Here is a 22,439-nt window from a genome sequence, read left to right as displayed (position 1 = left end):
AAGAAAATAATACATTGGTTGTTTGCTTGGAGAGAAAAGTGAAATACTACTTGGGTAAAGACTAAAGAGACTAGTTGAGAGAATATTTATGTCAATTTATAATGCAACATGTGTCAAGAATTAAATGTAATATTGAGGTAAGACAAACGATTATGAAATCTCTGGTGTATTTTTATCCTTATATTTGTCTAACCTTGTGTTTCAAATAACGTGCTAAGTTTTGAAGATAGTTTTTAAAACATTGTCTATTTTAAAATTTTTAATAATATTACAAATAGTTGATACAAAGTCTTTCGAATATATTAGTGAAAATTATTTGAAACACAAATCCAACTTCCATTCTTATATTTATGGGTGTCTTATATTCTTACATAACAAAGTCATTTTACCACATCAATATTTAATACGGTTAAAAACCTTCGTAAAATGACTTAATCAATCGACTTAGATTTATATTTTTGTAGTAGTATACACAAATATGATACATGTATATGATATAATTAATATATATGCCACAATTATTCTAAAATTATACAAGATACATGTGTAGATATATTTTAAAATTCATAAAACACAATAAATATATAATTGTAATCATGCAAATTCAAATTAAAAATATATTTCTTGGACATTATTAAAATAAAATAAAAAATATAAATTAATGTTATCATAAATCAATTATTATTTACAAATAAGAATAATATAAATTTCATTCATTTCCTTAAAATCACGCTTAAAGACGACAATTTCCATTTTCGGTTAATCATGAGACCGTGCTTCTATATTTTTATATAATACATGCTAGTGTATATTCTCATTTTTTATTTGTTTTAATTATTATATTAATTATAGGTGTAAAATATCAATGAATTTTATAAATAACTAATTTTTCTTGAAAATTTGGTTAATCACTTTTCATAAAATTTCCTCTCTTAATTCTTTTATTTATAAGAATCAAACGTTAAACCTTACATAAAAGATTCGAGACACATATATGCAATTGTGTTAGATTTTCGTGACTCTTTTTAAAGCCGTGAATATTTGATAGATATGTTACGTGAAATGCATATAATTCTCCTATTATAAATATCATTTCCCGTTCATGAATCTTCCACCAGGATTTGATTTTGTCTGTGATTCTATCCGTATGACCTATTTGACAGTCTCAACTCAACCATTTCTTACGAGTCGAGACTCCAGTGGTCAAAATCTAAGTGGGAATGGTACTAAAACTAGAACGACGGAAACTAAGACGCACATCTAAGAAATTCGTCCGTCAAAATCGAAATCAAACATTTTGGCGACCATGCCTCTAGATACACTGAATAGGTCATGGTCCTGATCCTGGTCTCTGCTGACCCACACTTCCCTCCACGTTGTCAAACCCACGTTCGACAACGTAGAAGAGAATGCTAGAATTAATTCTTTCGAGAATATTAATACCCATATACATCATACCATAAATTCATGATAAAAGATTCACCACCAATCTTTATATCAAAAAGTTCTATATATATGTCAATCCTTTGCTTGGATTATTTAACAAAAAACTAGCATAAAAAGTAACACTTTTGATACTGAATTTTATATAGATGCTTTTATTCATTTTTATAACCATCGAAGTTGATATTCTATGGGAAGTAATGATTAATGCCTATTTTTGTGTTTAATTAACTTAAAAATAAATTTAATTAAATAATATTTTTTTAATTATAATTTGATAAAGCACATTTCTAAAAGCTAAGAGAACATATATATTCATAAAAAAATATTCCTTTGAGAAATGCGTTACACAAATGGATTAAGACATTGAACTCATAAATAAATAAATATAATAACAATAAAGACTTATTCTTCTAGGTAAGGTCACATGATGTCATTTAGTTCAGTTGAATATCAATGTTTTTTGAAATATTATATGCCAAACGTTTCTTGATGACTTTCTTCAATACTTTTTGTTGTCCTCATCTCTTATTTTTCTAAAAAATTAAATTATTCAATTTACTCCTCTGATCGTGTCTCTCGTGGCATTATTTATATGTATCCAAATCATTTTATCCAATTTCATTTATCATCTTTTCCTCGATCAATATTATTGTAAGTTTCTTTTTATATAGTAATTCTATGTCTTGTCGTTTCTTATGTAATAACACATTTATTTTAATATTTTAATTTATGTTGCGCTTACATTTTTCTCATATTGTATTTCAAAGTCCAACGTTTACTACGTACCATATAATATAGCCACACGCATGATAGAGACCAATAAATATATGAGTAAAATCCTATTTGATTATTATTATCTTCAGACTTTGTTGTAAGATTCAGTTAAATATTTAATTAGGTTGACTTAGTTGAAAATATTGTTTTTTTCTTAAATTAATATTTTTTTAAACTACTCGTGTAAATAAAACTAACAAACATTAACGAGTATGTTTCTCTCGGTGTTACATCATTCTAAAATTGATTTTATGAATGTTTCTCTCACTGCTAGTTTAATGCCCGCCATTAGTTTTTAAAACATTTTTGAAGTCTTAAAAAATGTTATGATATTATAATTTTTTAAAATAAAAAGACTAAATATCTTTATTTTAAAATGGAGAACCAAATTATAAATTTTTTAAAATAGAAAAACTAAAAGTCTCAATTTTAAAATCAACATACCAAAATTACAAATAAACAAAATAGGGGACCATTGCATTTAAGCCAATATTTTAATTGACTTATCATACCATTTATCTCTTTATTATGTATAATAAATGATTTTAGTCTTTACATATTTACTATTTAAATTTAATTCTTTTAATATTTTAATTGACTTATCACACCTTTTATCTCTTTAATTATTTTAATATTTTAATTCTTTTAGTCTTTAATTAAAAGACTCAATTTTTTCCACTCAAATACTTGGGTGCCCGGTTTAGTATGAAATTAGTTAAAAAAATTACTATAATAGTATACATTAACAAGTTCGTCTGAATGATATTAAACTTTACCCCTTAAATCTCATGATCGAATTTAGTGAATAAAAAAATATAATTGAAAAGAATTATATTATAGATGATCAATCAAATTTTTCAACGAAGGTTAATTATCAATAAAACGGTGAATATTCTATACTAATAACATAATTAAAAAAATTGAAATTTAACAAGTAAAATTCAGATGAAATTTAGAAGAAAATACAAGACCTGAGGTTATATATATTTGGAGATTTAAGATTTGAGTTTTATATTTTTAATAAAATATAATGTCTTTACGATGATCTTTAATTAAGTAAAAGGTTTATGTGCCAAAAAATTAAATTAAAAGGTTTAAAATAATTTAATCATTTTAATTTGTGAAGATTTTAAATAAGAAAAAAAATCAAGAGTTTAATAAAGAAAAATTGACAGATTTTTTCTTGGAGCAAGTAGAAAATCAATTGTCGAATTCTAAGCATTAACTTATTAAAGAAATACACGGCAAATTGACCTAATGGGGTAGTTTTACAAACTATTTTCCCATATAGGTCTATTTTCAAAGATATTACGAGGGGGTGCTATTTTTTACATGATTTTTGCCCTGCATGCAAGCCAAATCACCATGCACGCTGACGATATCACGAGGGAAGGGCACGTGGCTTCTCGCCACTGCCACTAGCGACATAGTTAGTGGTTATTACCACCTCCATTGGCAAGTCCAGCGTGGACTCATCTCACTGGTTTGACTGGCGAGTCCAGTCTGGTGCGTCGTAGGTGCACAGGCTAGGGCTGGGGCTGGCGCAGTTGCAGAGGGAATCACCATTGCGACTGACAACTTGTGCTTCGGGTGTTGCAGAGGGAATCACCATTGCGACTGGCAACTTGTGCTTCGGGTATCGCCACTGCTGTTGGCAATTTGTGCTTCGTGAATTATAAAGCCCCCCCCCCCCCCCCCCCCTCAAACGATAGCAAGCACACATTTTTTTCTTTACGCTTGTGCTGGTATCGAGAACTTTGGCCCTTCTCTTCTTGCATTTTCAGTTTTGTCAAAAGTTGGTATATTGTTATTTAATATTTTATGTATTTTATTTATTTAGTTGTTTGTGTTCTGATAATTAAATTAGTTGTTTTAGATATTATAAAGTTTTTATATAATAGAATAGTTTTAAGTATTGTAAGTTATTAGTTTTGTATAACTTAATTTTAGTTGTTAGTTTTATATGGTAGATTAGGTTTAGTTTTAGTTTTATATATTAGGTTAGTTTTAGTTATTTTAAGTTATTAGTTTGATATGTTATGTTAATTAGTTTTAGTTCTTAATTATGTTAGTTAGTTTTAGTTCTTAGTTTTATATGGTAGATTAGTTTTAGTTTTATATGATACGTTAGTTTTAATTTTAGTTTTATATGGTACGTTAGTTTTAATTTTAGTTTCTATGCACATATTCTTCTGAACGCGCCAGACTATCCCCCAGCCCTAGCCCTGTGCACCTATGCTTCTGAATGTGTCAAGACTGGACTCGCCAATGGAAGTGGCGATAATCACTTGCTATGTCGCCAGTGGCAGTGGCGAGAAGCCACTCGTGCATGGCGATTTGGCTTGCATGCAGGGCAAAAATCACGTAAAAACAACATCCCCTCGTAATATATTTGAAAACAGACCTATATGAAAAAATAGTTTGTAAAACTATCCCGATTAGGTCAATTTGCTGAAATACCCAAGTAAAAGGAAAAATGCTTTTAAAATGAATTCTGTCATAATGAGATATTTTCATCAAGTTAACTTTTTTAAACATTTAAATAAAAAATTTAATAATAATATCCTTGAACTCGATAAATAAAAATGAAAAATTTAAATTATAGTGATTAAAATTTATCTTTAAGAAATAAATTAATAAAAATATTTTTTTAAAAAATAAAGTAATGTTTTATTCAATAATTTATATCCAGTGGCTTTGAATTTTGATTTGATTGGACTAGTTTTAAAAATAGTTTTTTTTCTTCTTATAAATTAGCTTTTTATTTTTATTTTTTATCCTTGACAGTTCATCTTTTTTATTTTAGTTCTTTTAAGTTAACGTTTTTCAATTTTGATCTGTCAAAATTTTTTTTATTTATAGTTTTTATAAGTTTTTTTTTAAATTAGTCTCTTTAAATTTTTTATTTATAATTTACATAAATTCTCACTTACAAAGACTATAATTAAAAAAATACAAACTTACAAGATTAAAATGAACAAAATATCTTCCACAATTAAAATTAAAGAAACACAAACTTACACAAATTAAAATTAAAGAAATGAACTTATAAGAAAAAAAATAAAAAAAAAATATTTAACCCTTCTTCTATTCAAACATATGTTTGGAGTGATTTTATAATTTAAAAATAACAAGATTATTCAATTTCATTGATTCAATGCTGACTGATTATTAATTTACTGAAAAAGAAAAAAAGAAACTAAAACTCCTTTATGCATTTCAAAATTCGTGCATTTGCCAGGTTCGATAAATCCATGAAAGTGCAAGGTTTGATAAATCTGGGAGTTTCAGAAGATACGACCTCTAGAACAGTAGAGTCCTTTTCTATGTCACCCTCTCGGGAATGATGTTTGATTTAAAGGATAAAGTCAGCAAAAATAGTTGGCTTAGAAGATAAAAATAAAAGAAAAATAAAAATAAAATATAAAAAGTGTAAGTCTAAAAACAATATAAAAATTTTCTTTAATGTTATTTTTCTTTTTTTACCAAACACACTGGAAGTAACTGAAAGAAGGGACACAAATGAAACTTAATTTAGCAGCTTTTATTCGTTTTTCTTTTAATATTCTATATTTAAAAATTTTCGGATTGTTTCAAATACTAATTGAGTTAATCACATATATAGCGTGTTACAGTATTAGATAGATTTTAGTTTTAGCTTCAACTGATTTTTTTCCTTTTAAAAATAATTTTATGATGAAAATTGATCAATTGTCTTTACAGTTTTTTGCATAATATTAAGTCACTTTAATAAAAAGAAACTGTACGTACTATTAACAAATTTTGTGTATACACAAAAACATAGACACTATTGCGTCTATCTTTTCACATTTCTATTTTTTATTTTCTAAAATTAATATATTTTTACAATTTATTTTAGATAAATGCTAATCAGTATCTTAGAAGTATTGATTAAAAAATTTAAAATAAAAATACTTTTATTGAAAAAAGAAAATTGTGTTATCTATGATATTTTTTAAGCTCTTGTATGATTTATATAATAATTTTCTTTTTTAATTTCTTAGTCAATATCCTAAAGTTACTAGTTAATAACATCCTTCATCTTATTACATGCAACTATCAATGAATATTTTATTTGTCCTAAAATTAATATAAATAAGAATGTATAAGAAGATCAATTATATTGTTATAATATATCAAAATTAACATCTTATATATAAAAAAATATAAAATAAAATTCGACACTAACTAAAAAATTAATATACCCATTAAAGCATAATAACGTAAATTTACAATATATCAAATTTAATACAATATATATGTCTTGGTGCAATACCTGACATTTTAAATGTAAATTTACTTGAGAGTTTGATTTAACAATTGATCTATTGTTTACAAAATTAATAATATGTCAAGTGTTGTGATGATGACACTAAAATTCCACTTCCCTAATATTGGCAACCTCTATGTTGAAACTTGAAACCTACACCCATTGATAAAGAAGATTTCAGAGATAAAATAAACATAGAGATAAACATCGACAGTTAAAACAGAAAGTATAACATAATAATAATAATAATAATAATAATAATAATAATAATAATAATAGATATACAAAGTTAAATAAAAACAAATCAGATCAGAGGAAATATGCGTGTTAGATCGTTAACAAGTCCATTAATATTTTGTTAGAATTGTTTAAAATAACACATCTGAATCAAACATAAAAAAAATATAAGTGTGTTAATAAAACTACTCATTTAGTTAGAATTATTTTATATGACACATGTCAATCAAATTAAACTGTATGATGATGTGTTGATAAATATATATGATATTTAAAATTTTAATTTCATAAATACATAATAAAAATTATGTTAGACTTTAAAACAACATATAACTACAAATTAAAAAATTCATCTACAGTATTACTAAAGTATTTTTAACAAATCACATGTTAAATTTAAATAAATTTGCAAATATATGACAAAATTGTAAATATCATAATATGGGAAAATAGGATCCTATGGAAGTCAAAATATGTATACTATTATATAAACAAATATTTATAGTTTGTCATAAAAAATATCAGAATCGAAAAAAAAAAAGAATTCTTTTAAACATAAATGAAAGTTAAATATAAATAAATAGTTTTTTTCATATTTATAAAACTACTCTATCAGAATGTTATAGATGCTGGAATTAAGTTATGAAGCAATTATACGCAGAGGCACACAAAAGCACACCAACATATTTATAATTTTAAAATTGAGAAAAAAAAAATATCATAATTAAGAAAAGAATGACTCCAATATGGCAAATATAAGAAAAATAAAATTGAAACGCAACATAAATTTAAACCAAGTTTTAAAAAGTCTTTCTTTTATTTAATTTTAAAACTGAGTTTGATTTGAAATTGAATATGATTTTAAAACTTTCCATTTGTTAATAGCATGCATGGTTGTGAAACCCAAATCAGTTCGGTTGATTGGACTCGTTCGATCGGTGTCGAGTATCCTAACTAAACCGGTTTTATTATTGGATTAATCAATGATAGATTTTGAATAATCCGATTAAATCTTGTCAGTTAGGTGTCAAATCTCGATTAAACCGGTTTGACTCGGTCAACTTTATATATATATATATATATAAATAGATCACTTTTACTATGCCTCATTATTATTAATTATTATTTTAGATTTTTTAGTATGGATAAATTTTTCTTAATTAAATAATGTTAATTATATAATAGATACATATATAATTTTGAATTTTTAATATATATATATATATAAAATCAAATCAGGCTAATTAGTGACTCACGATTGGATCGCTGATTCACTATTTCGATCGGGTCAATGATTGGGTTAGATTTCACAGGTATGATCATAGGAGATAACTTAATTCTTTTTATTGAGGATTTTTTAAAAAATACTAATTTCTTTGAAAATAGCTAGAATGAGAATAGTGGGGTAGTTTTATGTTTTTAATTTTTTTTAAATGATTGTTTTCAAATCGTTGTTCCTTAAAAAGGTGATAGAAAAAATTACCTTTTTTATCGGATCCAACAATAAGCAAATAGGTTTATAGATTAAAAATAAAAAAGTTAATGATTTAAAAAAGTCAAGAAGAAGAGAAAAGTGGGGTAGTTTAAAGTTTGGAAATTAGGAAAATAAATAACAGAAAGACCAAGTAAGTATTATTTAAACTATATTAATATTGTTGATATTGTTTTTTTAAAAATGTAAAATAAAAACTGTTTTTATTAATAATAAAGTTATAAAATTTTATTTAAAAAACAGAAAGGCCAAGTAAGCTATATAACCGCCAATCTTTTATATTAACATCACGTAGTGATAAACTATTAAATAAAAAAATGACTTCAATCCAATATGACAAACATAAGGATGAGGAGAAAGAAGAAGAAAAAGGAAAAAAAAAAAGGAGATAGAACAAAAAGAGAAATGAAAAAAAAAAGTAACTTTTTTTTAAGATATCAGATTATGTATATTAAGAGGCAATGCATGCAAACATAAAAAATCATAAAAAAAGAAAAGCAAAAAAAATATTAAAAACTTTTAAACGAAACATAATTTGAAGAAAATGTTAGTTTGATTTTAAAACTTCCCATTTGATATTTTCATTAGGTGTCGTGGCCTCTCTGAATTATCCACGCATAGACAATCAGATGGTCACATAAGGAAATTAAAAGATAAAAAAAGAAGAACCAAATAGAATAAGACAGAAAAAGAAAAGAAAAAGTTGCAAGTGTACGTAAAAAAAATTAAAACGAAAAATATAATACCAAAAAGAGTAAGAGAGAGGATGAAAAGAAAAAAAAAATTGAAAGACGAAGGAAAATCAAAAAAGAAAAATAATAAAGAGAAATTAGAAAAAAATAGACATTGTTAGAGAAATTAGAATATGGAGAAAGAAGAACAAAAGAATAAGAGAAAAAAACAAAAAAGAAAACAAAATACTCCATACATTAAAACATGAATAAATTTACCCAAATATTAGGGGTGAGAATAGGTTAGGTCAGGCTTTAAAAGACCTAAGTCTAGCCTACGATGAATTTTTGAGGTTTGAGTCTAGTCTATAGTTTATCAAAGACTTTTATTTTGGCTCGACCTGACCTTTTTAAAAGTCTGATAAGACCTGATAGTCTTTTTAAAAGTCTTCTTCACATTAATATTCCTTTGCTCTAAAAACTGAAATAATAGTAAGATCGTAATAGGAAAGTTAAAGGAAAAGAAAACATTAAGAGGAATAGGAAAGTCAATAAAAATAATGAGGAATATAAAGGGGTACATAACTCACACCTAAATTGTAATTAAAGTCTTACTTGATTATAGAAATGAAAGTTATGGAGTAGTCATGTGTAATCAAAGTCTGCTAGTTTCAAAAAAATAATTAATTGTATCCAACAAATAATATAAGTATATATATATATATATATATGTCAGTCTATCAGGCTTATAAGACTTTTAAAAAAGTTTGAGCCTAACCTTTTAATTAAATAGGCCAGTCCAGGCTAAATTTTATGTAGGCCAGGTCGTAGGCCCCTGTAGGCCGGCCTGGCCTATTCCCACCCCTACCGGATATGATAATCTGGCACGCAGTTATGACTCCAAGAAAACCCATTAAGATGCAGCAACTTGTATTCTCTGGAGTGGATGAAATGCCTTTAAATAAGAGAAAATGTGAATGTAAGCACATAAGTAAAGTAGGTGGTGGGAGTAGCTTAAGGGTGTCTTTGGTTTGCATTTTTATTTCTTGTTTTCATTTTCTCAAAACTGTTTTCATTTTCAAAAGATTATAATTCTGAAAATATATTTGGTTTAACTTCTTGTTTTCTGTTTTCATGAAATAAAAATACTGAAAATTTATGATATATTGACTTCTTGTCTTTTTGTATTTTTAGATTTGCTTAAAATTATATTCATTACCACCGCAATTTCATTTTACCCGAAATGAGGTTTTTGTTCTCAACTGAAAACATTGAAACGAAAATGTTTTCAGAAATCTAACCAAACACATTTTCATTATCATTTTTTATTTTTAGTGAAAATTAATAACGAAACCAAAAACCCCTTAGTATTTGAATCCAGTTGTGTAAAAGGATCCTATTTTTGCCACTAGGATATGATAACACATTTTGTCAATAAACATCAGATGAAAATAATATTTTCCTGCAGCCAAAACAAAAACAACCCTAATGAATGAAAAATATCAACATGAAAATCCATTTATGAAGCAAATAATCAGTGGCAATGTTGACTTCTGAATTTTAATTTCAACCTGTCAAATTAAAAAGATCAGTCAACAAAATTGGCCACGGAACCCCGACATTCCTTCCTATCCAACAATATTACTGAGTGAGGAACTTAAAAACGAGAAAGGTAGAAAGCAAATAAACAAGTTATATTATCTAGGAAGTAGATGGTTACATAAAACATCAAACGTGAATTAAAGAATAAAAAAAAAAAGTTGACTAGGAGAAGTAAGTAGATGGTGGCATATAAAAGTGGAGATGACATTGAGAGATTTTTCAATTTTTTTATACTCTCATTTGTATATGATTATTGTTGTTTTTTGTTTTAAACTTGTCAAGATATTTCAATGTTGACATGATGTTTCTATTATAAAGAGTTGAATAAAATAAAAAATAAAGAAAAATTTAATAAAAGTTGAATTCAGCACCTTAAGAAAAAATAATAAACATTTACGACTAATGTTTTCTTTAGTAAATTTTATAAATATTATTTTACAGGTATCATTAGTCTAAAATTATTATTATTTTTCTTTAAAATATAAATTTTTTAAATTAAAATAAAATATTTAATATTTAATTTCAGATACATTTATTTTTATTATAAAATATTATTTTAACAGATTAATATATTATTATTAATAAAGTTTGTTCTTATTTAATTATAATTTTTTAAAAAATTACATAAACTAATATATATATATATATATATATATATATAATTTTAAAAAATAAGTGTATGTAATTTATATAAATTATGTAATAAAATTAAACAATCTAAAAATTAAAAATTTAAGAGTATTATTTATATATAAAAATAAATTTATATAATTTTTATAAATTAAATAAAATAATTTAAAATAATTTATGTAGTTTTTTATTTATATAATTGGTATTAAAACCATATTTACTAAATAATTTTTTGTAGTTAAAATGAAAATATTAACATGTAAGTTTCCTAAAACATTAAATATTAAATTTTTATTAATTTATATAATTAGAATAAAAATAATATACATATTAAAAATAAATTTACTTAACTTTTATAATTTACTGCAATTATATTGATTTACATAACTAAAGTAAAAATAATTTTTTTATTAAAATAAATTTACAAAATAATTTATATATTAATTTATAAAATTTAATTATAAACTAGTAAAATAAAAATAAAATATCTGAACTATTCAAAATAAAAATATATAAAAGAATATAAAATTAAATTAAAAAGGTTTATATACTAAATATTTTTTTTTAATTTATAAATTTTTATAATTAAAAAATATTAGTTAATCTTAGGTGGTAATACATACAAAATATTGTTTATAACATTAATTAAATAAATTAACTGTCATAATAGTTTATTATTTTATGTTTAAATAAAAATTATGAGTGTAACTTTTATAAAGATCCTTTTTATTTTTTACTTAAATATTTTTTGTCCTTATAAATATCGAAAAATTTGAAATTTTTCAATGCAAATTTTTTTATATGTTTTTCGTTCTCGTAAAATTGAAATATTTTTTTTACCCCGAGTCAAACCCAAACCTGTGCGACATTTTTAAAAAAAATTAAATTATAAACTAAAATATGTTTTTTGTTCCTATAAATATCAAAATGTTCGAAATCCGCTCTTAGAAAATTTTGAGTCTTTTTCCATCCTTGAAAAAAATTAAAATATGTTACTTTTTTCTCCGGACATAGGTTCAGGTATTTGAACCTACGTGTCACTCTTTCATTGATGATTATGAAAGAGAGTGATTTCTAAGAGTTAAAACCGTCACAAAATACAGAAAAAAATCCATAAATTTGTAAACCCCTCTTCTTTAACTTTCTTCATCTTCTTCGTCCATCAGGCTAATCCGAGAGAGAGGTGAATTTGGAAGCCAAGGTTGTTGAGTTTGTCACGAGTTTGATTCAGATAGAAAATTGAAATTGATATTCATAATGTTGAATTTGTGAATGACGGTGTTAGATTTTTGGAAGGAAGGGGAATTCAACGAAGAAGAAGAAGATGATGACAAGGTCAATAAAGTTGTGCTGACAATTGCCATTGAACATAACATTTTAAAAAGAAAAAGAAAAAGAAATTATTTATTTAAATTTGAAGAAAATGAAGAAAGTTAGGGAAGAAGGAAGTTAGGAAAGAGAGATTTATAAATTTGTGATTTTTTTCCTGCATTTTGTGATGACTTTTTAACCCCTGATGACTTTTTAACCCCTAAAAATCAGCTACTCCTGAGCCATGAACAGAACCAATGAAAGAGTGACATGTAGGTTCGGGTACTCGAACCTATGTCCAAGCCAAAAAGTAAGATTTCAATTGTTCGAGAATGAAAAAAAATTCAATTTTACGGAATGGATTCTGAACATTTCAATATTTATGGGGGCAAAAAATATATTTTAGCTTATAATTTAATTTTTAAAAAATATCATGTAGGCTCAAATTCATCCAAGTCCTATTTGATACCAAAAATAACACATTTTAATTTTACGAAGACGAAAAATATACCAAAATTTTTACAGCAATAAATTTCAAACTTTTCAATATTTATAAGAATTAAAAAATATATTTTAACTCTTTATTTAATATCTCGCATTAGGTAAAAAAATTATAATTTAACTTTTTAGTTTCACATTGCTGACTATTATATTTGTCATATATGATTATATTCATTAATTAATAGTTAAATATGATTTTAATGTGGAACCCACTGTGGTCATAAATTTCCAATAATGCGTTTCAAGTTTGAGTCCTTCTCACAAGGATTCTATTAGGTATCGTATTTGTACTGTTTTGAAAAGTCATCCACTGATTATATTTATATATTAGAAATTTGTTAAATTATAATTTATGATTTTTTCTTTTTTTAACATTTCTAAATTATAATTTCATAACTCTTTATAAAAATAATCAAACACGCCATAAGCTTGTTTTCCTTGAGCCATGTCTTTTATTTAACGTGTATCCAATCACATATTTACGGCATTTATTTTTGGATTTACATAATCATTCATTGTGCGTTTTTCAATATATTACCAGTTTTTTTTCCGTCCAGTTGTTCAGAGTTAATATTATAATTTTCAAAAAATATATACGACCCATGTGAATCCCACACAATATTGTACATAAGCTACCACCCTATGCAAAAATATATGTATTTCTGAAACATCGATTGGTTTCTATTAACAAATAATTATAGTTATACTGTTATGATAAAAAATTTTACTACATGACCAATAACATAAAACGGAAACAAAAAGAAAGAATAGCTTAGCACCAAAGTTATGTGGTCATGGTCATAGAGAATAAATGTGGCGCCACTGGTCAGCGTGACGATACGTAGACGCAATGGGAACGCCAAACCAAAAAGTTGAAGAATGAAGAGCCAGGAAACAAAGTTTCCGCGTAGACAGATCAGAACTGCGTAGCAACTGTAAGTATGCAATCATTTAAAAATATCATCAAATTAAAATAATAACAATAATATATATATATATATATATATATATATATATATATATATATATATATATATATATATATATATATATATAAAATAAATGTTATTGTATATATATTAAAAATAATCTCCCACCAAACATATCAATCAACTAATATGCATGTGATTATTTAAATTTAATTTGATCTTCAATTCAAATTCTATATGTTACTTTCTTAAATACTCAGAAGATGAAGAATTTTATTGTTGATAATAATCTTATTAGATTTAAATAGAATTTTTTATGGTAGAAGAAATTTGCTTTCTAATCAAAACAATAATATTAAAAATAATCTAAGATTGCTCTCGTCCAAATATGAAAGTGGATAAGTAAGCATTATTTTATTTTATATTGAAGCATGTCCCATGGGAAGGTCATGTTGAATTTTCGTTATAATCAATTGATCATCATAATTGAAGGAGGATATGTTGATGCTATATAATATACTAATTCCTTCAATAAAGTTTGGGAGAAACAATGAGTGATTAGATTATTAATGAAAGATAATCATTTTTTTTTATTAAAAAAAAGGCATTATTAGTTTACTTCGAATCAACTTAATCTCAAACATGTTGTTAGGAGCATTATTTGCACACGACAAAATCCTTTGTTTTTCATACTTTTGTATTTTTTAAGAAAATATTAAATTACATATGTTTCTTGTTTTATTATCTGAAATAGGAATATATATATAAATGATAGCCAGACAATCAACTATGATTATTGTATTTTTTCCCCTCAAATATAATCTAGCTTTTTAGACTTTGACTGTCCTTGAAACAATAGATTGAGTACAAATTTAATGTTGTTGTCCAACTTTTTCATTTATTCAAAATAAACAGCATATGATCATATTGGTTAATAATTTAATAACATGTTATGAATTATCTGAACGCATAAAACTGTAACATAAATAGAAACCCTTGTCCGAGAAAACAAATCTCTCTTTTTCCTCTCTAATGCGATTTACAACACAACTGTCTCTTCTCGTGTTCCCACCATCCCACATATATAAAACCTTTGTTTTCTTTTTCTCTCTCTCTATCTCCCAAAGAAAAATCAATCTTTTTCTGTGTAATCAAGGGGCAACTATAGTTTCTTCTTTCTAGAACTTGCTTTAGATTCGATCAAGTCACAAATTGTTCTTCGATTTGAATGGAAGGTACTCATCATCTCCATCACCATCACCAAGGGCATCAACAACAACAGCAACAAAGGGTTCTTCCTCAGAATATGAACGTGGATGTGACCGATAGATTTCCTCAATGGAGCATCCAAGAAACAAAGGAGTTTCTGGTGATCCGTGAAGAGCTGGATCAGACTTTCATGGAGACTAAGAGGAACAAGCAGTTGTGGGAAGTGATATCTAACCGAATGAAGGAAAAGGGTTACCATAGAAGTGCAGAGCAGTGCAAGTGCAAGTGGAAAAACCTTGTTACCCGCTATAAGGTATCTCTTTCTATATATGTGCATCAAACTCAAAATAAAATGATAAAATCCCTGTTTTCCTCAAATTGGTGAGTCTAAATAGGTCAAGTCTTTTAAATATGTCATCTTGAGTTTGGTCAGAAATTGATGCATATAATGGAAAAAAATTACCACCTTAGCACTTCGTCGTGAGAATACATAATCAGAAATTCTATGGTAGCTTTCAAAATATAAGAGTTTTAGTATTATTATTAAGAAATTCTCTCTCCCCCCATCTCTCTCTTGGTATGTTTAAATTCGTTTAACTATTGACTCCAAAAAATAATTTTACCAAAGTCCTTAGTTTTCTCGTGATATAATAGCAATTCTCATAAGTTAGCCTTTTTCTCTTATGATAAAAAGTTGGAAGTAATTAAAAAATAACACTAGCTAGTTTATAGACTTTAATAAAATAGTTAAGAATTTAAGGGTGTTTGAGAAAAGTTCTAACTAGTTGTAGTTATTGTAAGCTTTATGGCTTTCTTTTTACTTAAACTAAGGTACTTTTGATTTGAGATGTTAAGGGATTTGAAACAATGGAGCAAGAAGCGACGAGACAGCAATTCCCGTTTTACAATGAATTCAATGCGATTTTCACAGCAAGGATGCAGAGAATGCTGTGGGCAGAAGCTGAGGGTGGATCAAAGAAGAACAAGGCAACAACGCAGCTCTCATCGGACGAAAATGAAGAGAGTACTGAAGCCGGTAGCGGCAGAAAGAAGAAGAAAGCAAAGATAGGTAGTAGGGGTGGTGATAACTGTAGTGGTAGTTTCAACAGTTTGAAGGAGATTTTGGAGGAGTTCATGAGGCAACAGATGCAAATAGATACACAATGGATGGAAGCGTTTGAGGCGAGGGAGAATGAGAGGAGGCTGAAGGAGATGGAATGGAGACAAGCCATGGAGGTGTTGGAGAATGAGAGGATAATGATGGAGGAAAGATGGAGAGAAAGGGAGGAACAAAGGAGGATTAGGGAAGAAGCTAGGGCTGAGAAGAGGGATGCACTAATCACAGCTTTGCTAAACAAGCTAGAGAGACAAGGAATGTAGCATAGAAGACTTGGTTGTACCAAACAAAATTCATTTCGATAATCTATTCGCACTTGAAGAGACTAGTTAGTGTTTGATTGTTGACAAGAAAATACAAATAGTGGGCTCCAAGAAAAAGGGAAGTGCTGTAGTTTAGTAGTTAGCTAGCTAGCCAAGTGGCCAACTATAATGTGTTTCCTCTTCTTCTCATGAAAGGAAGCTTGATTATAGAGGTTTGTTCTTAGAAACTCAATTTCTTAGAAAAAATTAACTTTATAGTATACTAGTTCTTATGATTTTGTCCAGTTGTGGTTCCATCTCTCTCCCTCCTGTTTTGCCCACTTGAGGCTTTCTAATTTAGCCAATGCAAATAAATAAGAACCATAATTTTTTGTTACTTTCATTTTTTTTAATAATGTATATATGGCACTCGGCTATGGTAATTATGGTTTTTGGTCACACAACTAGGCACTACAGTTCTGTTATCATTGAGAGAAGACCAATATCTCGTGTGAGTGTGTGTCCCCCCCAAGAAATTTAACAATGTTTCAAATAGCCATGGATCTGGTTGTAGGTGTAGATGGATATATAAACTATAGTGAGCACTATGGTTCAAAAATTCACATTACCTAACAAACAAACAATTGAAAACGGGCACAATATCATTGTCCGCGACATAATGTGCTCGCCATAATGGCTATCAATACATTTACACGCACAATTTTAAGGTTAATGGAGCATTTGTTGAAATGGCTTACTTCACACAAAGTGCCGTTAGTTTCACTTTGGGTTATAATTGAAAAAGAAAAGGAAAGAAATTTAGATATATATACATGCTTCTAGTCTTCAATACCAACGTATATATAGTAATATACTTTATAACAAAAGCAGAAGTAATGTTTATATGCGATCTAGATTTAATTATAAGTTGTAATTACTTGAAACTCATGATCTTAAAGGGTGAGCTCAACGTGAATTAGAGATAATGATATTTTCTCTGTGTGAATGAAATGAAATCTATTCATAATGATTGATATAAAAATTTGTTACATTGATTCTATATGTTGATCCTCTAATTATAAATAAGTTGCTACAAAGAAAAATAATTGGTAACCTGAAATTTCCGAAATGTATCATATATAAATAATCTCCTAGTTAAGGATAGATTTTAGAGCTCAATTTGTCATTTTGCATCCACATGAGGATAATTTGACAGCTAGCAGATATGGTTTTGCATGCACACGAGGGATCTTCAAGCGTTAGTGATATTGACCTGTGCACGTGAGAACGCTAGATGTAAATGCTAATTGGAGCCGAAGAAACGTTATCAGCAGCTTAGGTATGAACTTATGACTTTTAATAAGTAAATTTCAGCTGCATGTTCTCATGTTTCATAATCATCCATTTTATGTACACTCATGCTAAATTGACTTTTTTTTTTTACCTTGAGAAAATAGTTAAGGCAAAAGAAGAAATGGAGATCATAGAGAAAACTAAGCTAGAACTCTTATCAGGTAAAAACAAAAGGAAGAAGAAGCTGACATATAGAACTTTGTGATTCATTTCTGGATAATTCAATTAATGGTGATCCAATATAAAATGCAATAATTAAGTTAGCTCGTAAGTACAATAAAATTTAATTATGTATAACAAATAAACACATTCACATAATTAAATTTAATTATTTTGATAACTAATAAAAAATGTAGTACCGGCCTAATTGTAGTCGTCGGAAGTGAAGGTGTAAAGGGTAGACGTTTCGTCAGCATTGGTTAGAGAAAATATTATGAGAAATGAAATGAGTTAATGTGACATTATAATTTGTAAATTTTGAGTATTCAAACATCACTACCCTTCCTTAGTTATACGTTATTAAACTTTTTCTGTATGTTTTTCAAGTTATAGAAGCAAACTAGTTGTATATATTTTTCAATATTCGCTTATAATTTGCTTTTCTGATATTCATCTATTATTAGTTATTTTAAAATTTTGACCAGTTACCGAAATTCTCAATTCAACTTAAATTATCATAATGTTATCCTTGTATATAATTTAAACTACCCAAGTATACAAAATGTAAATTAAATTTGTTACACACTTCATACAATAATATAAAGATCACGGTTCAATATGGTGTTTCTCTCTAGAAAAAAAGCCGGGGCTAGATTCTATATACTCCGCCGGGAATATTATGGGCGAGAAGGTATTTATGCAACTATGAGGGAATCAGAAATAAATTATAGATTAATTAAGGTTCATCAGTTTTTTCTGAGAGAAGTTATGGTTCATTACTAATGGTGTAATAATTCATTATACAATTCCAAGTATTGATTTATAGTGGAAGAAAACATACGATATGTGGGTATGCACTAGGAAGCTAGCATACAGTTTAAAAATGTAAATTAGTGAAAGTGACTCAAATATAAGTATATAACTTAGATCGCCATACCAAAAAGAAAAAAAAAATGTAGCAATGAGAAATACAGAATATATAACATCATATTATATTTGATTTATGAATAATATTTATGCTTGTGCTTGTTTATTCTACGTGGTTTTTAGATTTAATGATGGATCATGAGAATTATATAACCAAGTTTTGCCTTTTTTTTTAACTTAATTTAATTAAACTTAATTGAGTTAGATTAAATTAAGTTTTTTCTTTTTTATTTAAATGTCACCTATTTAAGTCTTAAGAAAAAAAATTAAGAAATTCTTAAACTAAAAAATAGTAAAAATATTTTTTTTATAGTAAAGATATTTTAAAAATCAGCATTCATAAATTTTTTTATTATTTATATGATAAATAAAAAAATAAAACATAAATATATACTCAGTATCATTTATGAAATAATATTATTATCTTAAAATAAATAAAAATATATATAAATTAAAAAAAATATATTATCTTAAGATAAACAATATATTACTTTGAGAATGAAGAATATTTAATTTAAAATTTTTATATTAGTAATTTAATTATATGATGATTGGTTTTGTTCATAACTTCAAATTTATCACCCAATTCAATTTTAATAAGTACATTAAATTAAAATTAATTCAATTTAATGACCCAATTCAATTTAAAATAATCTAACGGAATGGGATTGGACAGTTTCTTGGCTCCAATCCACTTACAGCCTTAATGCCTACTGCGTATAAATTAAGCTAAGAAGAGCAAACAGTATCTTATAATAACGAATTGAACTTCCAAATGTAGTCATTCATATTCGGATACACCATTAGGCATTAGGTTGTGTGCATCGCCAAACTTATGTATTTGGATTTCACTATTCGCATGTTATGAATTATATTCATTTTCCCAAGTTAAGCTGATACGGCCCAGGAAAAAAAAGGTTAAAGCTGATATATAGCATTTCAATGAGAATGTTGTAAACTCTGACTTAGATTGTTGAATTATTACCCATGCTTCATGCGATTTAACAGTTAATTAATTAATCGAATGAATTGATGAATAATTACAACAAAGCTGTTATTTTGTAGAACTTCCGTCTAATTTTTTTTCTCTCTCAAACTAACGACCATTTTGCTAATTAGAGTTTGTAAATACAATCATAATCTAAACTATATAGAATAAAATTTTAACATGACTATTTTCCCAGTCATTTTTTCTAAATATCTAATAAAAGACATACTGACTACATATATTCATATGGAAGACCAATGATTTGCAAGAAACTTAGCCTTAACTTATTTCTTTGCAGATAGGTTAGGATTACTAACATCAATGAATAAAAAAAAAAGGATTAATATAACATCAGGTGATCGAGTTAGTGTACGTACGTTTCAACTAATAACTTTTCTGTCATTCTCTATACTGGTAATTTTCGAATGTTGATAAATTCACACCCCAAAATGGGTTGTATGAAGGTGGAAAGAAGATAGAAATTGAAAGATAAAAGAAAAAGTAGAAAGAAAAATATTAGATTTTTCTGTAATGTCAAAAGATTTTTGGTAATGAAAGAAAAAATATTAGATGCGATAAATTATGTATTTTTTAATTAGAAAAATATTAGATATGTCATAAATTTGTATCATGAAAAGAAGAGAAAAATATTAGATGCCATAATACTTTCCAATTTTGCATGTCTTTTCGGGTTCACACACTTTATAATGATAATTGTTTGATTTGAAAATAGAAGGAAAAAAGTATATAAAAATGACATGGATTTGGTTTTTTCTTCTCGATCCTGGATTTCAAATGTTGTCTTTGAATGAGAAAATTTTCAAACGTAAAATTCTTTCCAAAAGAGTTAACTAGTTTTCCTCTTGTAGTAATAATAGAGTCAAATTCCTGCGTTGTTTCTTTAATATTAGAATAGCACTTTATTATATCAGTACCAAACGGTTTGGAACATTGCGATTATAGAACCCCCGGTTTTTACAAAAACAATGTGCTGTCCAAATTATTCATTGAACCGAAGTTGTCTCTTTACCAAACAACAAATAAGCTTTTTGGGAACCATTTTTATACAAAAAATAACCCAAATATAACTGTACAAGTTTATTGCCATACATTATAATTATATGAGTGATAAATAGATCCTAGCTTATTAATCATGTGTAGGAAAATTTACTTTTTTTTATTACATCATATCACCATCGAAATAGTAAAATTTATTTATTATAAAAATCAACAAATTAGTGAATATTTTATAAGCAAAATTATTAATTGATAAAAGTACAAAACCCATATGCATTTATAAAGAAGCAAGCAGCAAGGCTATGAAGGCTTGCCTAACAGTATATAAGATTCACATACCATTTTGAGGAAAAAAAAAAGCAACCATTTCCTCCCCTTTTAATACAAATCATGACCATGAACGACTTTAATCTTGTTTACAATAAAAGTCATATCAAAGACAGTCCCTAGAAAAAAAAAACTATTTTGTTCCTTAAAAGCCACAAAGCCGATCAAAACAAAGAAGGATATTCTCTGTCCTTTATATATATATATTCTTTTTAACTTATTTTTTTTATTGGGAGAAAATATAATAAAGATATATTATAACAAAATTACGATTATCTTTATTAGTATAGTTTTGTGTAACGAAAATTATTAATATAACCTTTGAAAATTTATACTAATAGCATATATGATATATTGATAATATAAATCAATATTTTATATTAATGGAATAATTTATTAATTAGTATAATATATTATATTATTAGCATTAACTCACAATATTTATTTAATAGTTTAACTTGTATAATTAAAGAAAGACTGAGCTAATTAATAGAAGCTAATCTAATGTTAAAAATGACAATTTAATAATTTATTTTAAAAGTCTAAAATGTCAATGACATGCTTAATATTAGATGTTGAATGATAAATAGGTATAGGAGTACTCCTGAAAAGTTTGTGCTACTTAACAGATTTCTCCTCTGAAAAATATAGTCATTGAATGCTGAGATCTCATAGATAAACAACAACAATATTACTTTATTTTCTTTTCTTTTTTCTTTCAACGTCTCCATTAGGGGTGTGTATGGATTGGATTTTTAAAAATCTAATCTATATCTATTTAAATAGATTGGATCTTTAATCTATATCCATAATTTTTAAAAAAACAATTTGAATTCAAGATCCAATTCATTTAAGTGGATATGGATTTGCTCATATCTAATTTATATAAACTTAAATGTAATAAGGATTTTTTTACAAATTTTAGTAATTAAACGCTAAAAAATAAAAACTTAGCACTTGTCCATTTAAGAGTTATTTTCAATCGACCTTGGCCAAGACTATTTTTGATAGATCTTGGTTAGGATATTTTTAGCCTACCTCAACTAGGGTAATTTGGATTGACATTGGCCCAGACATTTTTCGACTGACGCCAACCATAACTTTTTTTTGGCTGACATCAATCAATGTATTTTCGGTCGACGTCAATCAAAGATATTTTTGGTCGATCTTAGGTAGGGTTATTTTATGGTTGAGGTTGGCTAGGATTTTTAGTCAA

At 26.5% G+C, this 22,439-nt stretch overlaps 1 protein-coding gene across 1 annotated transcript; it reads left to right on the top strand.

Moving 5' to 3' along the window:
* The first annotated feature begins 14,904 nt into the window (after positions 1-14,904).
* Positions 14,905-16,849, top strand: LOC114416113 (trihelix transcription factor GT-3b-like). Its single transcript, XM_028380992.1, has 2 exons — positions 14,905-15,406; positions 15,949-16,849. The coding sequence occupies exons 1-2, from the start codon at positions 15,113-15,115 to the stop codon at positions 16,471-16,473; spliced, it is 819 nt and encodes a 272-aa protein (XP_028236793.1). The 5' UTR covers positions 14,905-15,112; the 3' UTR covers positions 16,474-16,849.
* Positions 16,850-22,439: the final 5,590 nt, after the last annotated feature.

Source organism: Glycine soja, chromosome 1 (assembly GCF_004193775.1).
Source record: "Glycine soja cultivar W05 chromosome 1, ASM419377v2, whole genome shotgun sequence".
Lineage (NCBI taxonomy): Eukaryota > Viridiplantae > Streptophyta > Magnoliopsida > Fabales > Fabaceae > Glycine > Glycine soja.
This window is presented reverse-complemented; position numbering and strand designations above follow the sequence as displayed.